Source organism: Helicoverpa zea, chromosome 10 (genome assembly GCF_022581195.2).
Source record: "Helicoverpa zea isolate HzStark_Cry1AcR chromosome 10, ilHelZeax1.1, whole genome shotgun sequence".
NCBI lineage: Eukaryota > Metazoa > Arthropoda > Insecta > Lepidoptera > Noctuidae > Helicoverpa > Helicoverpa zea.
Window position 1 is genome coordinate 6,435,486 of NC_061461.1, and position 15,425 is coordinate 6,450,910.

The window sequence follows — 15,425 nt, forward strand, 5'->3', positions numbered from 1 at the left end:
TACCAAATTGAATAGGCACAAAAGCTTAATAGTAACGTTCTATTCCTGGAATACTTACTTCGACATTCGTAAAATATCTTTTCAATAGATAAAAATATAATGATCGTTTTTATTCCCTGTTAAATAAAATACCATATGCAAACATATCCTTTTGAATATTACACGTTCAGAGAACTAGTTACGTTCATCAATCTAAGCCGTATTAATTTGAACTCATTGTAGATATTAATCCGTTATCTAAAGCAGTATGAATGCTTTATCGAGAACTGATAGAGAGGTATTACCATAGGCAGTAAATTAATGTTATATAATATCTATTTGTTTCTAATAACTTATACGCGGAAAGTGGTAAATCATATTGGTTTCCCAGTACTAACGTTAAACGTTGTAAACCCCAATTTAAATGGAGGTATAATTATAGGCAGTATAATTTAGCTTGAAGACCAAAAGTCCATAAAACTCTTCAATTTTAATTTCTTTTCTCTGTCACGCTTATCTATTTCTCCAAAGACTTTTTACTTACATAATATATGTCAAATGCCATATGTGCGAGATATACTTACATATAATTTCATTGAAATTATATAAATCCTAATAAATGTGTCCAGTGTTAAAATCTCATAAAATATTAAGCTACTTTTAATTAATTTTGAAAATGGTTTATCTTTTAACAATATAAACAATAACGTTAATTACTTAACTCATTCTAATGTACTGTACACATGGAACAAGTATGAGGAGGGTTTGTCCAAAAGTGACAATTTGAAGGATAACAATATGTCAGTTTCAAACCTCGCTTGAAATCTACACCACTTTACTTTGAGTAGGTAGTTGAATCCAGACAGGAGATTCAGTGAGTGCTACTTATTGTAATAACCAAAATTCTGGAGGATACTACCTATTTCCATCTACTTTTGTAGACTTTTTTATTTCGAGAACATACGGTAAAAAGCATAACTCAGTTTTTTTAGCTATGTCTATTTCATTTAAGGACAAATATCAAAGAATTTTTTTACGCTAAATAAAGAGACCTTTAAAATTATCACGTTTCAAAAGATAATCACTTCGCTGTTCTCTAAGATATGGATTACACCCACCTCTTTCGTTTTTCCTAATGGAGCCATCCACGCTTGTGTCACGGATTTCTTTTGTTTTTGGTTTCTAGCTCGACATGGCCGGGTCATCCTTGCCTCATTGTCAGAAGTACGTGCCTCGTAAAACTAGAAATGATTCTCACTTTTCTCGCCTTGAAAATCCTATGTCATACATTCCGGTTTTCCGTTATACGTGTTACAACGTACGCTCCAAAGTTTGGTGAAATGTTGCAGTTTTTAACGAACTTTGGTGCGTTTTATGCGCACAACCAGTTCATTGTTGAACACAAAATAAAAACCACTCTTTTTCTGAAGAGACTGTAATTCATTATGTGCTTAAATTCAGTAAATATGCGTAAAAAACAGACATAGGTATTTTGGAACGTTGCTAGCTTTTGCTAACAAAAAATTTGGGGTAACGAACAAGAGAATCAATTATTTATTTCTTTTTTGCTCTAGGGCACTGGCTCATCAATCCAAACGACGTAGTTTCTCAGCTATACAATATTTATGATACAGTTTGACATGACGTTGCGCTAACAATGGACATCCTCACAATAGAGCAATTGCAGACGCAGATACAAAGGCCGAACACAATGTGTCTGAAATCGCTGTCAGTTACGATTTCCACACACTTCCCGGATTATTTATGTAGATAGTTCCCTTTGCCTTACGTTTTCATCTATCTTACGAATTAAATCCTGGCTTCTTATGTGAAATATAACGATATGATGGAGAAGACTGACGAGATGCCTTGAACCAATTACTTGTATATACCAAAAATTAAACCAAAATCTTTTTAGAAACACCATCCACCATCTACACTCTGAGACACGTTAATTAGAAAAAATAGTCACGTTCTGTTAAAACACATCGCTCTAACATAAATTGTGTCACACTAGTTCACAGTGCGCCCGACGCAGCACAATTTTGTTAGTAAATGATTAACTGAGCAGCCTAACAGCTAACTTCAAACTCACCGTACATGGTTCGTAGGGCGCACTGTAGTGTTGTATGCTATGTTGCCTCCATTATAACGTATTATAACGTCGATAGGAAGACATGCTGCCCCAACTCCAAATATGAAAATGGGGATGAGGTCAGGGAAATTATAGGAATTACACTTTCCCAATGTATACATCATCTCTCGAGCTTTATCCCAACTATATTGGGGTCGGCTTCCAGTGTATACAAGTATTGTATTGTTAGTTGTCTTGCTTGTAGGAGGCGGAGGAGCACAGTTAGGAGAGACAGAAAACTGTGACGCTGGAGACCTGAACATGTGCGTGAGCCTCATTCCCCGCACACCCGTCGGCCTGCCCAGGAACAAACACGAACTGGACGCTCACTGCCAGTAAGTAAACCTAATAGTTACCTCAATATAGTTTGAAACTCGTAGTAACAGATTTCAAAGTAGTTCAGATAGGTAATTTGCTTCATGGCTGGTTCTGGACTTCTGAAACTTTCAGTTATGGAGAAATAGGTCTGTAAAGTGCCCTAATGTTGCATAAACTCCATGCACTAACATAATGGACATTGTTTTCATTATTTTAGCGGCATGCCAAAAGCTTACACGGCTCACATTGTTAATGGGATATTATAAATTGCATATCAAATAAATAATCGCCTATCAATTAATACTCATCATTTATATTCTTTTTTACATCAAATAACTTAGTTCACTACAAATAAACTAAATGTTTAACAACACTCAAACTGCAGATAATTCGAAATTATACATCAATATGACATTGCTTTTTTTATTATAATGCAATACACTTAAATTTATTCTTGTACAAAAATACTACATACATAGCATTAATACTGACTGCACAGCAAATTTTCCATATTTCATAGCAAAATAACTATCCCAGTCGCATATTAACCAGTAAGTACAACAAAACCTGTTCATCATATTTGTCTTAATTTTCAAGAAGCCATGCTCGACAAATTAAATGATTATTATAACAAAAAAATCCTGTCACATTGCATTATTTCTAAAAACAGAACAAATTAACTGAAAAAGGTTCGCGGCTTCGCGCGCTTTTTCGTCACTGGAGTGCAGAGTGGCGCGAGTGAGTAAGATAGAGTTCAATTAAAAAATATTGTATTAAAAATTGAAGCTAGTAACGAAAACAAATCGCTGCAAAACCGACTCCACGTAGTCTTGTCTGCCCTACCCCTAGAGTGCAATTCAAAACCGCGTAGGCGCGGAGGGGCGAGGCGGCCTGCGAGCTGAGGAGCAGGTAATTTTAACGCTCGCCAACGCGGTTGAGGCTGGCCGGCTCGGCCGGCCAGTAAGCCGAAGCTGCGGTGGTGAGCGTGAAAATCATCTGCGACGATAAGCTCGCATTTGACCGCCGGAGCCACGAAGCGCCGGAGCCGTGACAGAAGTGATGCTTGCTGCATGTTGCATGCTTACTTCCATGTTGCATGCCTGGTTACATGCTGCATGCCTGCTTTCATGCTTCAGGCTTGTTTGCATGCTTCTTACAGGAAAATAAAAATTCCAAAACTATGCCAAAAGATGATTCTGACTATAAACATTCTGAAATATGATATTATAGTAGTAGCCTTTTAATGACTACTTATATGAAATGTATGCCAAAAGGAAATACTGACAATGACTGACAATGCACCAGCCCTATTTTTTTAAAGAACTATAGTATGTATATGCAAGCATATCATCGGACTTGCGATCCGACTCAAGTACGTGGCGCCAGCTGCAGAAGCTAAAAATGTTGCCTATTATTATTAGGGCAAAAAAGGAAACGTGTACGCCCCGCGAAAGCAAGACGCGCTTTAATAATTCAATAAATTACAATTTTGTATTTAATTTTATATTTTTTTGCTGGTCTCATTATGCCGTAATTAATAAATAATAAGATGACTGAGACAAATAAAATGCTGTTTCATTCTGAAAAACTGCTGTAAATAATATAAAAATAGAAGCTATATTTAAAAGAAAAAGAGTTAACATGTATAATGTGCATTAAGATTATTAGCTGTGCATTGATGAAAAAGCTTTTGCTTTAGGAAAAATCGCTGTACGCTGCGAAAATAAATTGTAGTGTGTTTAGTGATATTTTGAGTTGAATATTTTGCTGTGCAATCAGTAATTTTGATGGGAATTCGGAATCTTATTGCATAGAAAAAGGATATTTTTTGATTTGCGTTTAAATACTACCCATTGTTAATTCATGGGCTGTTCGGCTAATGTGATCAACATGCCTGACTAACTTATAAAGCTTTTCATAACCCACGTAAAATTAAGATCGTCGAGCAACCTTCAACGTTTATTTAATTTCACCTTTGTACTTACTTTCAACATCGGCTAAAAGGTTTCATATTGAATTTCAGTAAACGTCCAGCCTAATATAGTATTTCTACAGGTTCTCATGTAACCCACATCAAAATTAATAAAAAAACCTTTATTCTTTAAGACCTTTCGCAAAGTATGAAATGAAATGTGAGATTTGTGTTACGGCGCCGTGGCGGGATTGTGAAATGTTTCAGTCAAGAAATATATCAAAGATTTTTCGGTCTTCACTTATTCGTAGAAGCCGTTGGTATTAAAGAAATATCGATAATAGGTATTATTTGAAAGAATTCCGATGAAGATCGAGTCATTTAATATTGTACCTTTTATTGATATCATATATTACCAATTACTTATCTAACTAATTGTTTATTTGCCCAATTATACAATACCTAACTAATGAATACCACAATCTTGACATTCAACAAGACGTTTACCCCGTCACAAAATAATTTTAGGTATAGTAATCCAATTATTCGAATACATTTGGGACACGCACATCTCGACGAAATCGACATAGCAAGGCCACTCTTAACCGTTGGAGTACGTGCTCCCGTCCAACTAATGTCATGTTATGTTCCTAATAGCTATACGTACGCTATACCACAAGTGCTCGTGGGCAGGGCTATTACAGAATACGGACAAAGAACTTGTTGTACCGCATTTTATTTTACCTACAACAAATAGGAAAACTTTATGTCCTATTGTTAGGCGAAAATAACATTTTATGCTGAAAACGTACTAATGATCTCACCTCCCCGTTTTGACGCCGCGAGTTGCCAAGATTTAAGTCAACTTTTTCTTCAAAATCTCTTGATCTTTGATCACCTATACTATCTCAGTATAATTGTCTTACTTTCACAACAGATCATATTCCAAATGTCATATAAAATCTCTCTATTCTCGAGGGAAAGATACGAAGGTCTTCAAAAACCTTTAGTCATCGATCCTTTTGCGACGTGTCGTCCCAAAAGTTACAAACTGATGACTGGCTCCCAAGTTTTTCCAGATGTTCTGTAAATGACACCTCAGGGATCTCACGCAACTATTTACTGCTGTAATTGACGATAATATATACATTCCAGTTCTTTTATAACTTGAAAACTACGATTAATGGCTTGAAAACACGGCAGCGTCGACAAATGAAGATTTATTACCGCGGTCGATCGGTGCCTCGCGACTTATACGGATAGCTTTCATTTGACTTATTAAATACATAGATCAATTATATAAAATGACAATTAGGTCTTATAAACATACAACACATGACAAATATACAAACTTTGAAAACGAGTTGGAAATAATAATGACGCCATTAATCATAATTCAAAACGACTTTTGTCATGTTCCCACCAAAGTCTTAGGAGCGTGTGTCATTTATGAAAAGTTACAAAACAATATTTCGACATATGGCACCATTGCGAATAAACTTGGCCAATTATATCTAACCCTCGCATGACAGTAAACGACAAAGTTTCGTTATTTTGTGTTTTTCTTTTGTTATTTGATGATGATCTCACTTATTGGTTTTCGCAAATAGAATAGCTCTAGGGTGTCTGTTTTTAGTATCAATAAGTGAAATCGAGCGTTATTGTTTCGTTGAACTTTCGTGAAGGGTTTTGTTAATTATAGTGTACCTACATCTCCACTTTTAGTAAATATCGTATTCTAGTTGAAGTTTCAATTCGTCGAAAATGGACCTCATTGATGGACCGAAGTCCACTTCAAATGCAACCTTATTTTTTCTTAATTGTTCATATGCAATGAATTTACCTCAAATCAATAGCAGACATACCTACTTGTTTTTTCTTCTATGACATGATTATTTATAAGTTCGATATTTTCCCAGGGCATACCATACAGGCATGGTGTGTATGGACGCGTGGATCAAGCGCTGCCTCCCCACAGATGGTCAGAAGTTACTGCAGCAGCAGATCGGAGGCGCGCGAGCACTCATGCGCTTTCTATGTACAAATGACACGGCTCTTAGGAGAGGTTAGTTGTATATCTATAATATTAATTTCAAATATTACTGAGGAATTTTAATAAAAGGTTTTTAGTCAGTAGGTCAATCGATCTAATTAGCCTTTTAGCAATTATTAAATAGACTGTTTAATAAATGTGCTAAATATCGTGAACATTATAATAGATATTTACAATTATCCGTATTCAAATTAGTAACTTCCATTAAGTGAGCATCGAAATTCATTTTGCATTATGAAATCATTTTCATTTTACCTAAAACAACGTTTATGTGTAATTAATTATCTTCTGCTGTATATTATACACGTTCCATAATAATTTGCAATATTATTAATACTTACAGGTATTAATAATTTTAGTTTCTATAATGATAAAATTAAAAACCCTAAAAATTGCTCTTAGAGAAATGTCAAGCGTAAGTATTAAGGAAAGGTGAACAGGAAAATCTTGGGAGTTAAATAAATCATACAAACAAACTTAACAGCATCCCATCATTGGGGAATTAAAGTTTTATAAAAAAGATGAGGTGCAAATCCACAATCAAGGAGGATTATCGATGTTATCGGAAACATTTAAATTGAATTATAAAAATGGCTGGCCGCTTGCAGGCGTAATGGCTATAAAATGAAAACGAAACAGACTCGTATGGCGCTGTTCATTTGTTTCAATATTCTATGAATGTTTGTTTGAATTAAAGTTTACACGTTCTGCACGATCCATCATCCAGCTATACTGGCGTCGAATGGTCGCTTACTGAAAATAAATAAAACTTTGTTGTTCCCATTGGATTGAAAACTGATTGATCTTTCGTTTTAGGAGTCCATCAGTTAAGGCCAAATTGTTTTACGAACCTTCAAAATAGATAAGACTTTCATTACATCTAAGACAAAGACATTCAAGGAAAATATTTGAAGTTCCCCATTCATGAAAAGGAAGCTGAAATTCGAAGATTCCAGTTTGTGATTAACCCGAAATAGCATTTATTTTAGTAACTTATTTTTTATTAAAGATAAACTAATATTGCACCACAAACATCGATCACCAATCATGCTCAGTCCGGATTACTGTGTCATATTTATAGCTTTTTGTTATTTATGTCCATTATTTATGTGGTCTTCGTTTTCCGTCTTATGGCCTCCTAGACATTTAAAACAAATAGACAAGATGTAATTTTGTTCTTTCTTAGGTTATAACCAAATGCATTTTCAGACTTAAACCGCGCACATTACTGCATGCAAAAGTCCTTGCTTTGGCAATATAGAGCTATTAAATAATTATTTCGTTTTCTTATAGAATTTTTGAAGGAGCCAACGTGTTGGGGTCGTGTCAGCCCCGACTGGAGTCGATGTGTGGATGAATTGCAAGTCGCCGTTCGAGAGAACACGGACCGCGCCCAACAGCTCACGTATTTCAATAGGAACGCCGAACTGTGTTGGTAATTATCTACTCTTTATATTTTTACTAGCTTCTGCCAGCGGTTTCACCCGCATCCCGTGGGAACTACTTCCCGTACCGGGATAAAAAGTAGCCTATAGCCTTCCTCGATAAATGGGCTATCTAACACTGAAATAAATTTTCAAATCGGACCAGTAGTTCTTGAGATTAGCGCGTTCAAACAAACAAACTGTTCAGCTTTATAATATTAGTATAGATGTAGGTATAACAGAAGAATACTTTGATATTTTTATTTTTCCAACACTTAAAAGGAAATTCTCCGCACAAAATAAATACATAGTCTCCCAGAGAGATTAACTGAAACGAACCTTTGTATATCATCTCATTTTTAAGAATATTTCTGTTTTTATATACCTTTCAATACATTGTAGAAGTTTGTATTTTAGAGCTTAAAAACAAGACAGTTAAATCCCAAACAAACAGGTACCTAAGAAATAACTACAAAGCAACTATGTATTCTGAATACCATCCTTTACTTAATTTACTCAAGATAATGAACACTGAATATTTCGCTAAGATACACGATAATAATTTCAAAGATATTACGATTCACAGAACTGAAGTGGATGCATTGTTCCTGATTGTGTTTTGAAACATTATTCTCGAGTCTCTTTGTCTGCAGACGCAATTAAAAGCAAGTGTTAATAAATCCGTAGATATAATAAAGAATTATATGTGTTCCTCTCATCTCTTTATCCGAATCTATTGTGCTTATCTCATTTCAGAACTTGTGAAATAAAGATATTAATATTACTCTGTTCTATTTACTATTTATTCTAAAGGATTGTTAGGCTTAATGTATAAAATATAGAAATCCCATTTTGCCATTTCTCATTTCATAAGTTTCAGCTTACGATTGCGTCTCAAGGATCATTTTCAATAAACTTACAAACAATGACTTATTATTATTCTAATCACACTCCAATATTTAGGAGACTTAGTAGCCTCCCACTGCTAATAAAATATTGAGAACTATCGATTTTGTAACTTATTTTATTTATCAGAGGGTGTATATTTCAATGGCTTATATAGTCTGTAGTGCAACATTCACGTTGATCACATCTCCAAGAAGTTCCATTGTAGCTTTAAGTTTAACACGTGGGCTCATAAATCAGAGCATAATACTCCCCAGTTGGTGCTCAATACTCCCAGTAAGCAGAAGTTAGCTAGACGCCAGTTAGTTGACTTCACAATATCTTAGAATTTGTGATTCTACGACACCGATATTCCATTTTCTCGTCATAATTACAAACGTCTAAGTGGTATTTCTGGGAGTTCCTACTTACCAGGAAATTCTATTTTCACCCAATATAGTACTTCTGGGAGGTCTAAACAGGACATTCACGAAATTTGGAACTAAAGCTTATATTAGTCCATTAATACATTTCAAGAACTATAAGTAAATAAAATTATGTCTAACTTTTCTGTTTTCTTACTTCTCAACTATTCTCTGTTGTGCTCAATAAAATATGAGGCTGTCATATTCTTTCGAGTTTGTTCACGTGCTACTGCTATACTTATACCAAAATATTGTTGGTATATATTCCTACCCTATTATTACCTTTACGTAAGATATACAGATAAAATAAAAAAATCACTATGTGAAATTCAGACAGCAAAAAAACTTTTGGAAAGCAACACAACCTTTTTGTTCTTTATTTAAAAACGTATTTGGCGTCCCCTATCTTTTTGCCACCTATGCTATTCGAGGCAATTTTGTACTTTTTATTAAAACGCTTGCAAGTTGTAACAAAGTTTAATAAAAGTAAGCCCATATACAATAAATAATAAATTTTAAGGTTCACCCCTATTGTGCCCAGATGGGGTTGGCTTGGTAATTAATGCCGTCCGAATGCTATTTGACCTCTGCTACCCAATTAGAGGGAAAATAAGAATAATGATACAAGTGTTCTTAGGTTACATCAGTTGTTAGCTTTATGGAACTCAGTCTTGAATAATTATTATGGGTTGAGGGTTCTGTAAATCTACTTCATTTCTTTAACTTTATAGTCGGAATATGAATTCTCTGATTATTTAAGTTCCTACTGTATAAAATCGCAATTTAAATGCTTTGATTGTTTGAGACAAGACAAGAAAAATAGAATAGGGGCAAAAGGCAAAAAATTAAGAAAACTAACAGCGTAACAAAAAATCTAAATAAATAATGTGCCAAAAATCCAAGATACCAATTGTTTATTTCATTTCCAGTGCACGAGACGACTTCATTCAGTTTATTTCATTTCCAGTGCACGAGACGACTTCATTCAATGCGTGGCGAACGCCGGACGGTCGTGTTCGATAGCCGCGAGCACGCTGCTCAGGCGCATGGCGTGGGTCTTAGCGCAAGATATAGCGGCGTGCAACCAGCAGCCGCGGGCTTACTGCGCTGCTCCACCCCCACCAATCACTGCGCCATTGCTCACTGCTATATACGGCTTTTTGTTTTACCCACCACGTTTGTGAATTCATGGATAAATGTATATTTTTATTATAGTAACGTCTAAAGATTTTTTTGCAAATTAAAATCACAGTTCTGTTTTTTATAATTTTGTTTTTTTTTGTTTGTTGCAAGACAGCGGCGTGCAAACAGCAGCCGCGGGCTTACTGCGCTGCGCCACCCCCACCAATCACAGCGCCATTACTTACTGCTATATACGGCTTTTTGTTTTACCCACCACGTTTGTGAATTCATAAAAAGAATACCTATTATTTTATAAAAAAAAATGTGAATTTTCAGAATTCTGTTTTTATCATTTTGACAATTTACCTGGAATAGTAAGAGGAGTTGATGATAATAATATGATTGTTTTTTTTGTACTACCTACTCTGTTTGGTCTTTATTCGCTGACAGTAAAATTGCTTTAAGTCAGTGTTAATTGTTAAAATGTTAAAGCTTTATTTAACTTATTCTTATTTAATAGTTTGTTTTTGTATCTATTGCCATTTTCATTTACAAGGAAGCATAAAAACAAAGTTTATTGTAAAATAGTATAAACTAAACATTATAATTTAAAAGTAAAAAGACGCCATAATAAGAAAAGTGTACATATGTAATAGTTTTAATTAATAATTGTCGACACGTTTCTTGTAATTGTATTTAAATCTATAAAAAAGTTTCTAAGCAACAAATAGTTTATTTAAAAATAAGCTTTTTTATTAGTTTAAGCTAGTAGATATTTTATGAAATGTGATTTTAACATTAGGTCATTAGTTCGATGTGTCTTTATATGTGTTTATAAAAAATATAGTTTATTGTAAATAATAAGCCGATTATGATACTAAAGTATTGAGATAATTTATAGAAGCTGAAATATAAGTAATTTTATAATGAAAATGATGGATATGTTGAATGTTTCTGGACAAATAAATGTGAATGTAAAAACACTTCTGTTTTCTTTCATTTCACGAATTCATTGTATAATAAAATTGTTATTGAAGATTCCAATTTATTAAATTCCACTTTCATTTGACAGGCTATAAGTATCAGAATTAACTCATGTGCACGAAGCTCGGGTAAAAATTAACGTTGCTTCAGCAATTTAAAAAATAAATTTACAAACAAATTAAAACCAATTTCCAAGATTCAACTCCCAATTTTTTTGTAAAATAAATATATTTTCAAGAGAGGCTGTTTTCAGAAAAATAATTTCTGTAAAATTAAAGAACACAAAAAAAGTAACAAGCATTTCATTTTTCACGTGAATAAAAATAAAATACCCTGAATATTTACCTCGCCTCGCTCTATCACGGACGAACACTAATGAAAACACGACAAAGTTTTTAGAGCACCTACATTAATTCAACCAGTAGGTCACACAAACTCGAACTAACATTTTTACTTAACTACACTTTACCATAGAGTCGCTACGAAATAACACGAGTGCGAAGTCACATTTTTGCATCACAGGTTCAGTGAAAAGTTTAAATGCACGCCAATCGTTTTAAAATCGCTTTTGCTTCAAAAGAGGTTTTACGTGACTCAGTGTACCTATAGTAAACTACCATATTTTATGAATGAAAGGTAGTTTTTATGAATATCCTCATGTATTATCAATCTGATTTTGAAAACTGCACCCGATGAATTACTTATGCATCGCTTTAAAGATTCTAACAACAAAACGAACTGGGCATGCTACATTTGATAGTCGTAACGTGAATTATTTTGCAATTGTAAATGTAAATCAACAATTTAAGTCTGATCAGAAAAGCAAAGTAAACTCGGCTGAGACTGAGACTGAAATATTATGTAAAGATATTATTATATATTATGTATTTTACATGTAAAGATATCGTTTGCCAGTGGAGTCTAGAGTAAAGGGGCGAATAAAAGTTTTTGGTTTCATCCATACGATAAGGCTGAAAATTCACATTCATTAATTTCGGGATTTATACAGGGGATGTACATATGATTTCTACCTAATAAGAATTCTACAGTAGTGACGAGTCGATTAAGAATACCCACAATGCCCACTATCGTAGATCCAAGCCAGATCCAGCACTGCTGGACTATCTTGTCTTACGAAGTGTAAGCCGGCTGTAAAACCTCGGTTAACCCGGCTAGACAAAACATGAGACCTGTGATGAATAGTGAATATATAGAGTATTTAACCGATGATGACGGTAAGATATATATAAGATAATATAACTTTCTGGTTTGTGATTACGTTGTCGGAATAACTTCCAGAAGTTGACGTACCTTTCAAAGCCTACCGATTAGTACCGATTCAAGGATACGGGCATCGCGCAACCGTAGTTTCCTTTTTGGTCGGTGCGTCTTTAACTTAGACAGAACTTCTAGGTTGCTTACTATGTGTATAATAAATGTCACTTATACGTCGTCTTACGATGTATGCAGCCCACAGGGACAACGTCGCGGGCAACAGCTAGTAAAAGAATACAAGACTACGAAACAATATTTTCACTATATAGAAAGATTTATGACAGCAACTCCTTCACTTTCAAAATAACTAAACTCAATCGAATGTCAATCATTGTGATGAATGCCAGCTATCTTCCCATTCACACTCGTGTCGAGAAAGAGATGATTCATACCCGCCGTAAACCATTCACTAGTAAACGGAGTAGAAAAACAGTGTTTGCGAATATATATTTTAGAATTGTTTATCAAGTTCCATGTTTTGGTAGTAGTTGGTGTCGGTTAATAGACATATACCGTCTTACCACAAAAACTTTTTAACGTCAGTTTAAGACTTGTCTAAAAAAATGTCAAATTATGACGTTGACATATGGTTCATTTTGGAGACACATTTTTTTTAGACAAGTGTAAAACAGTGGTTAAAGTTTTTGTAGTAAGGCCAATAATGTTTACTAATATTTCTGAAATGTACTGAGTTTTCATCGTCTTTCATACAGAATTTTTTACACTTACATTATATTCTATCAGCAATTGGCTTTACAAGTGTCGTCGCAATTCTTATCGCAATTAACAGAAGTGATTTCATTTTAATTAATGCTATTCCCAAAGTTAATAACGACCAATCAAAACTTTGACATTATTCCGAGGAAACTCGTTGTCTTTTATAAGTCAGTAACAATTAAAATGATGCCAATGAAAACGGCCACTTGATGATAATTTTATTAGTCAGACAAAATGAAAATTCCATTAGGTACATAGGATTGGTGTAATTTACATAATTGGTTGTATAATAACTCAAAAGAACTCCCGAATGATTGATGTGCAAACAAGGAGTTGGGTAACTTACCTTTGAATAAGTTGTAAAATGGAATTCGTTGGTACTGACATTGCATAGGTATATTATTCCTAACTCCTTTGTTGGTGATGACATGTTAATGTGGCCTCTAATTTCGATTATAGTTCGGCCATTCAGAGAATGCGTTCCTGACACGTCGCGATTGAACTGACGACGTAACTTTGCAATGGCGTTGCAGTTACGATAAAAATATTTTTGCTGGTTGTTTACCGTTTTAACAATTGAGGAGCATTAAAACAACATTATTATATCAATAATCAATGAATGTTATTACGTCGTCAGTTCAATCGCGACGTGTCAGGAACGCATTCTCTGAATGGCCGAACTATAGTATATCAAAGTAATTTGTCCGGGATGCAGCTGAGTAACAGTGTGTTTCATGGAGCGACTGCCTATCTGACTTCTTCAACCCAGTTACCCAGAGAACCAATACTCGAATTCAGGCTTCTGACTACCCGTGATGACTGCCGAAGATATTTAAAATTCAAATGACGGGCAGGACTCTCCATTTTAACGTGCCTTCCGAAACAAGATCGAATCGACGTTTGCAATGTTATTTTTAACTTATAATGTCCTTGCTGCATATAAGTAGCTAGTTCTATTAAAAAATCTGAATAATTATATTATTTATTTGTATTCCTTATAGAAGGACTGGTTTGCATTTAGAGTGCTACGAAGCGGGAACGCGATTACAATGCATTGGCTCATTGATGTCGTGAATAATTTTCTTACCTTCGGACTTTTAATAACAAAGAAGCTGTTTAGAAACATAATGCTGTCGTTGCTATTTTAAAATTTAAAATATATGTATCTTTGTGCAATTTATTACAGTCAATTTATAAAAAAAAATATTTCATGACTTCCCCTTATTTGTATCCATTGGTTTATTACTTTATATTTAGTTGAGTAAGAATTTAGCTTATCATCAACAGCATTATATTTAAGAACTCCTTTGTTCAACTTTGAGGAAATTCCTTTTGATCCTTTGTTTCAAACTGCCGACAACATGATATCAAATAAAGTAAGTAAAGGTAAAGTTTTGTATGCTGGTCTTGTTAGGCACATAAAGGTTGTAACCTGCGACTATGTTATTGCTAATATTTGTAGGCTTTGTAACAGCTAGGTATATAAATGCATTATGCTGAATAAATCAGTGAAGCTACAAAAGTAACTTATGTAAGTCACTCAAATTCTCGTTTTTCCTTGAAGTGAGTAAGATGAGCAGCTTTTTCTACTCGATTATTTTATATTATATTTAGTAGGTAACATTTTATTTTACCTGACATTGGATCTTTACAATTTAACATAAAAAATCTCTATTTACTTTCATTTTTTTGCAGATATACGAAATACCTATTGTTGTCTAAATATCTATTTTAGCACGCCTGTTTATCAGAAAATAAACCCCAAATTGGTAATGAATTGTTGGGTAGGGTTCGAGATGCCGAACACTGAATGCGCCAATCATCGCCTCTTAGTAGCCAACAATACCTATAAGCTTTGAAAGAAGTTCAAGAGTCTGGAATATTTCACACGAAAACGATATTGAAAATGTAATATTTCAAAAATCACCTGTGTATTGTCTTCCTTAATTTAATAAGAAGCCTTCAAAATAAACACGATTGTCTTCTAATTTATTTAAATTAAGTTAGCGACGTCGGTTTTATCACATTGTGTGTACAATAATTTTGTGTGACGCTTAATTTACTTAAAGATAATTTACTTACTCGGGCTTTTAGAGCCAAAATGTCACGTGAGTAGGTACGAGAAATAAAATGTTTTGTGTAAGGCGTGTTTGTTTTGCGATATAATATGCCTTTTATTTTTTTGTTCTTTGAAGTA

At 34.1% G+C, this 15,425-nt stretch overlaps 1 protein-coding gene across 1 annotated transcript in view; it reads left to right on the forward strand.

Annotated features, from left to right (window-relative positions):
• The window catches only part of LOC124633891, a 32,591-nt gene extending 21,358 nt beyond the window's left edge, over positions 1–11,233 (forward strand). The window contains exons 2-5 of the mRNA XM_047169262.1: positions 2,319–2,448; positions 6,263–6,408; positions 7,690–7,831; positions 10,098–11,233. Of these exons, the coding sequence (XP_047025218.1) occupies positions 2,319–2,448; positions 6,263–6,408; positions 7,690–7,831; positions 10,098–10,314 (635 nt within the window). The 3' untranslated portion in view covers positions 10,315–11,233. The remainder of the gene's footprint in view (positions 1–2,318; positions 2,449–6,262; positions 6,409–7,689; positions 7,832–10,097) is intronic.
• The last annotated feature ends 4,192 nt before the right edge of the window (positions 11,234–15,425 follow it).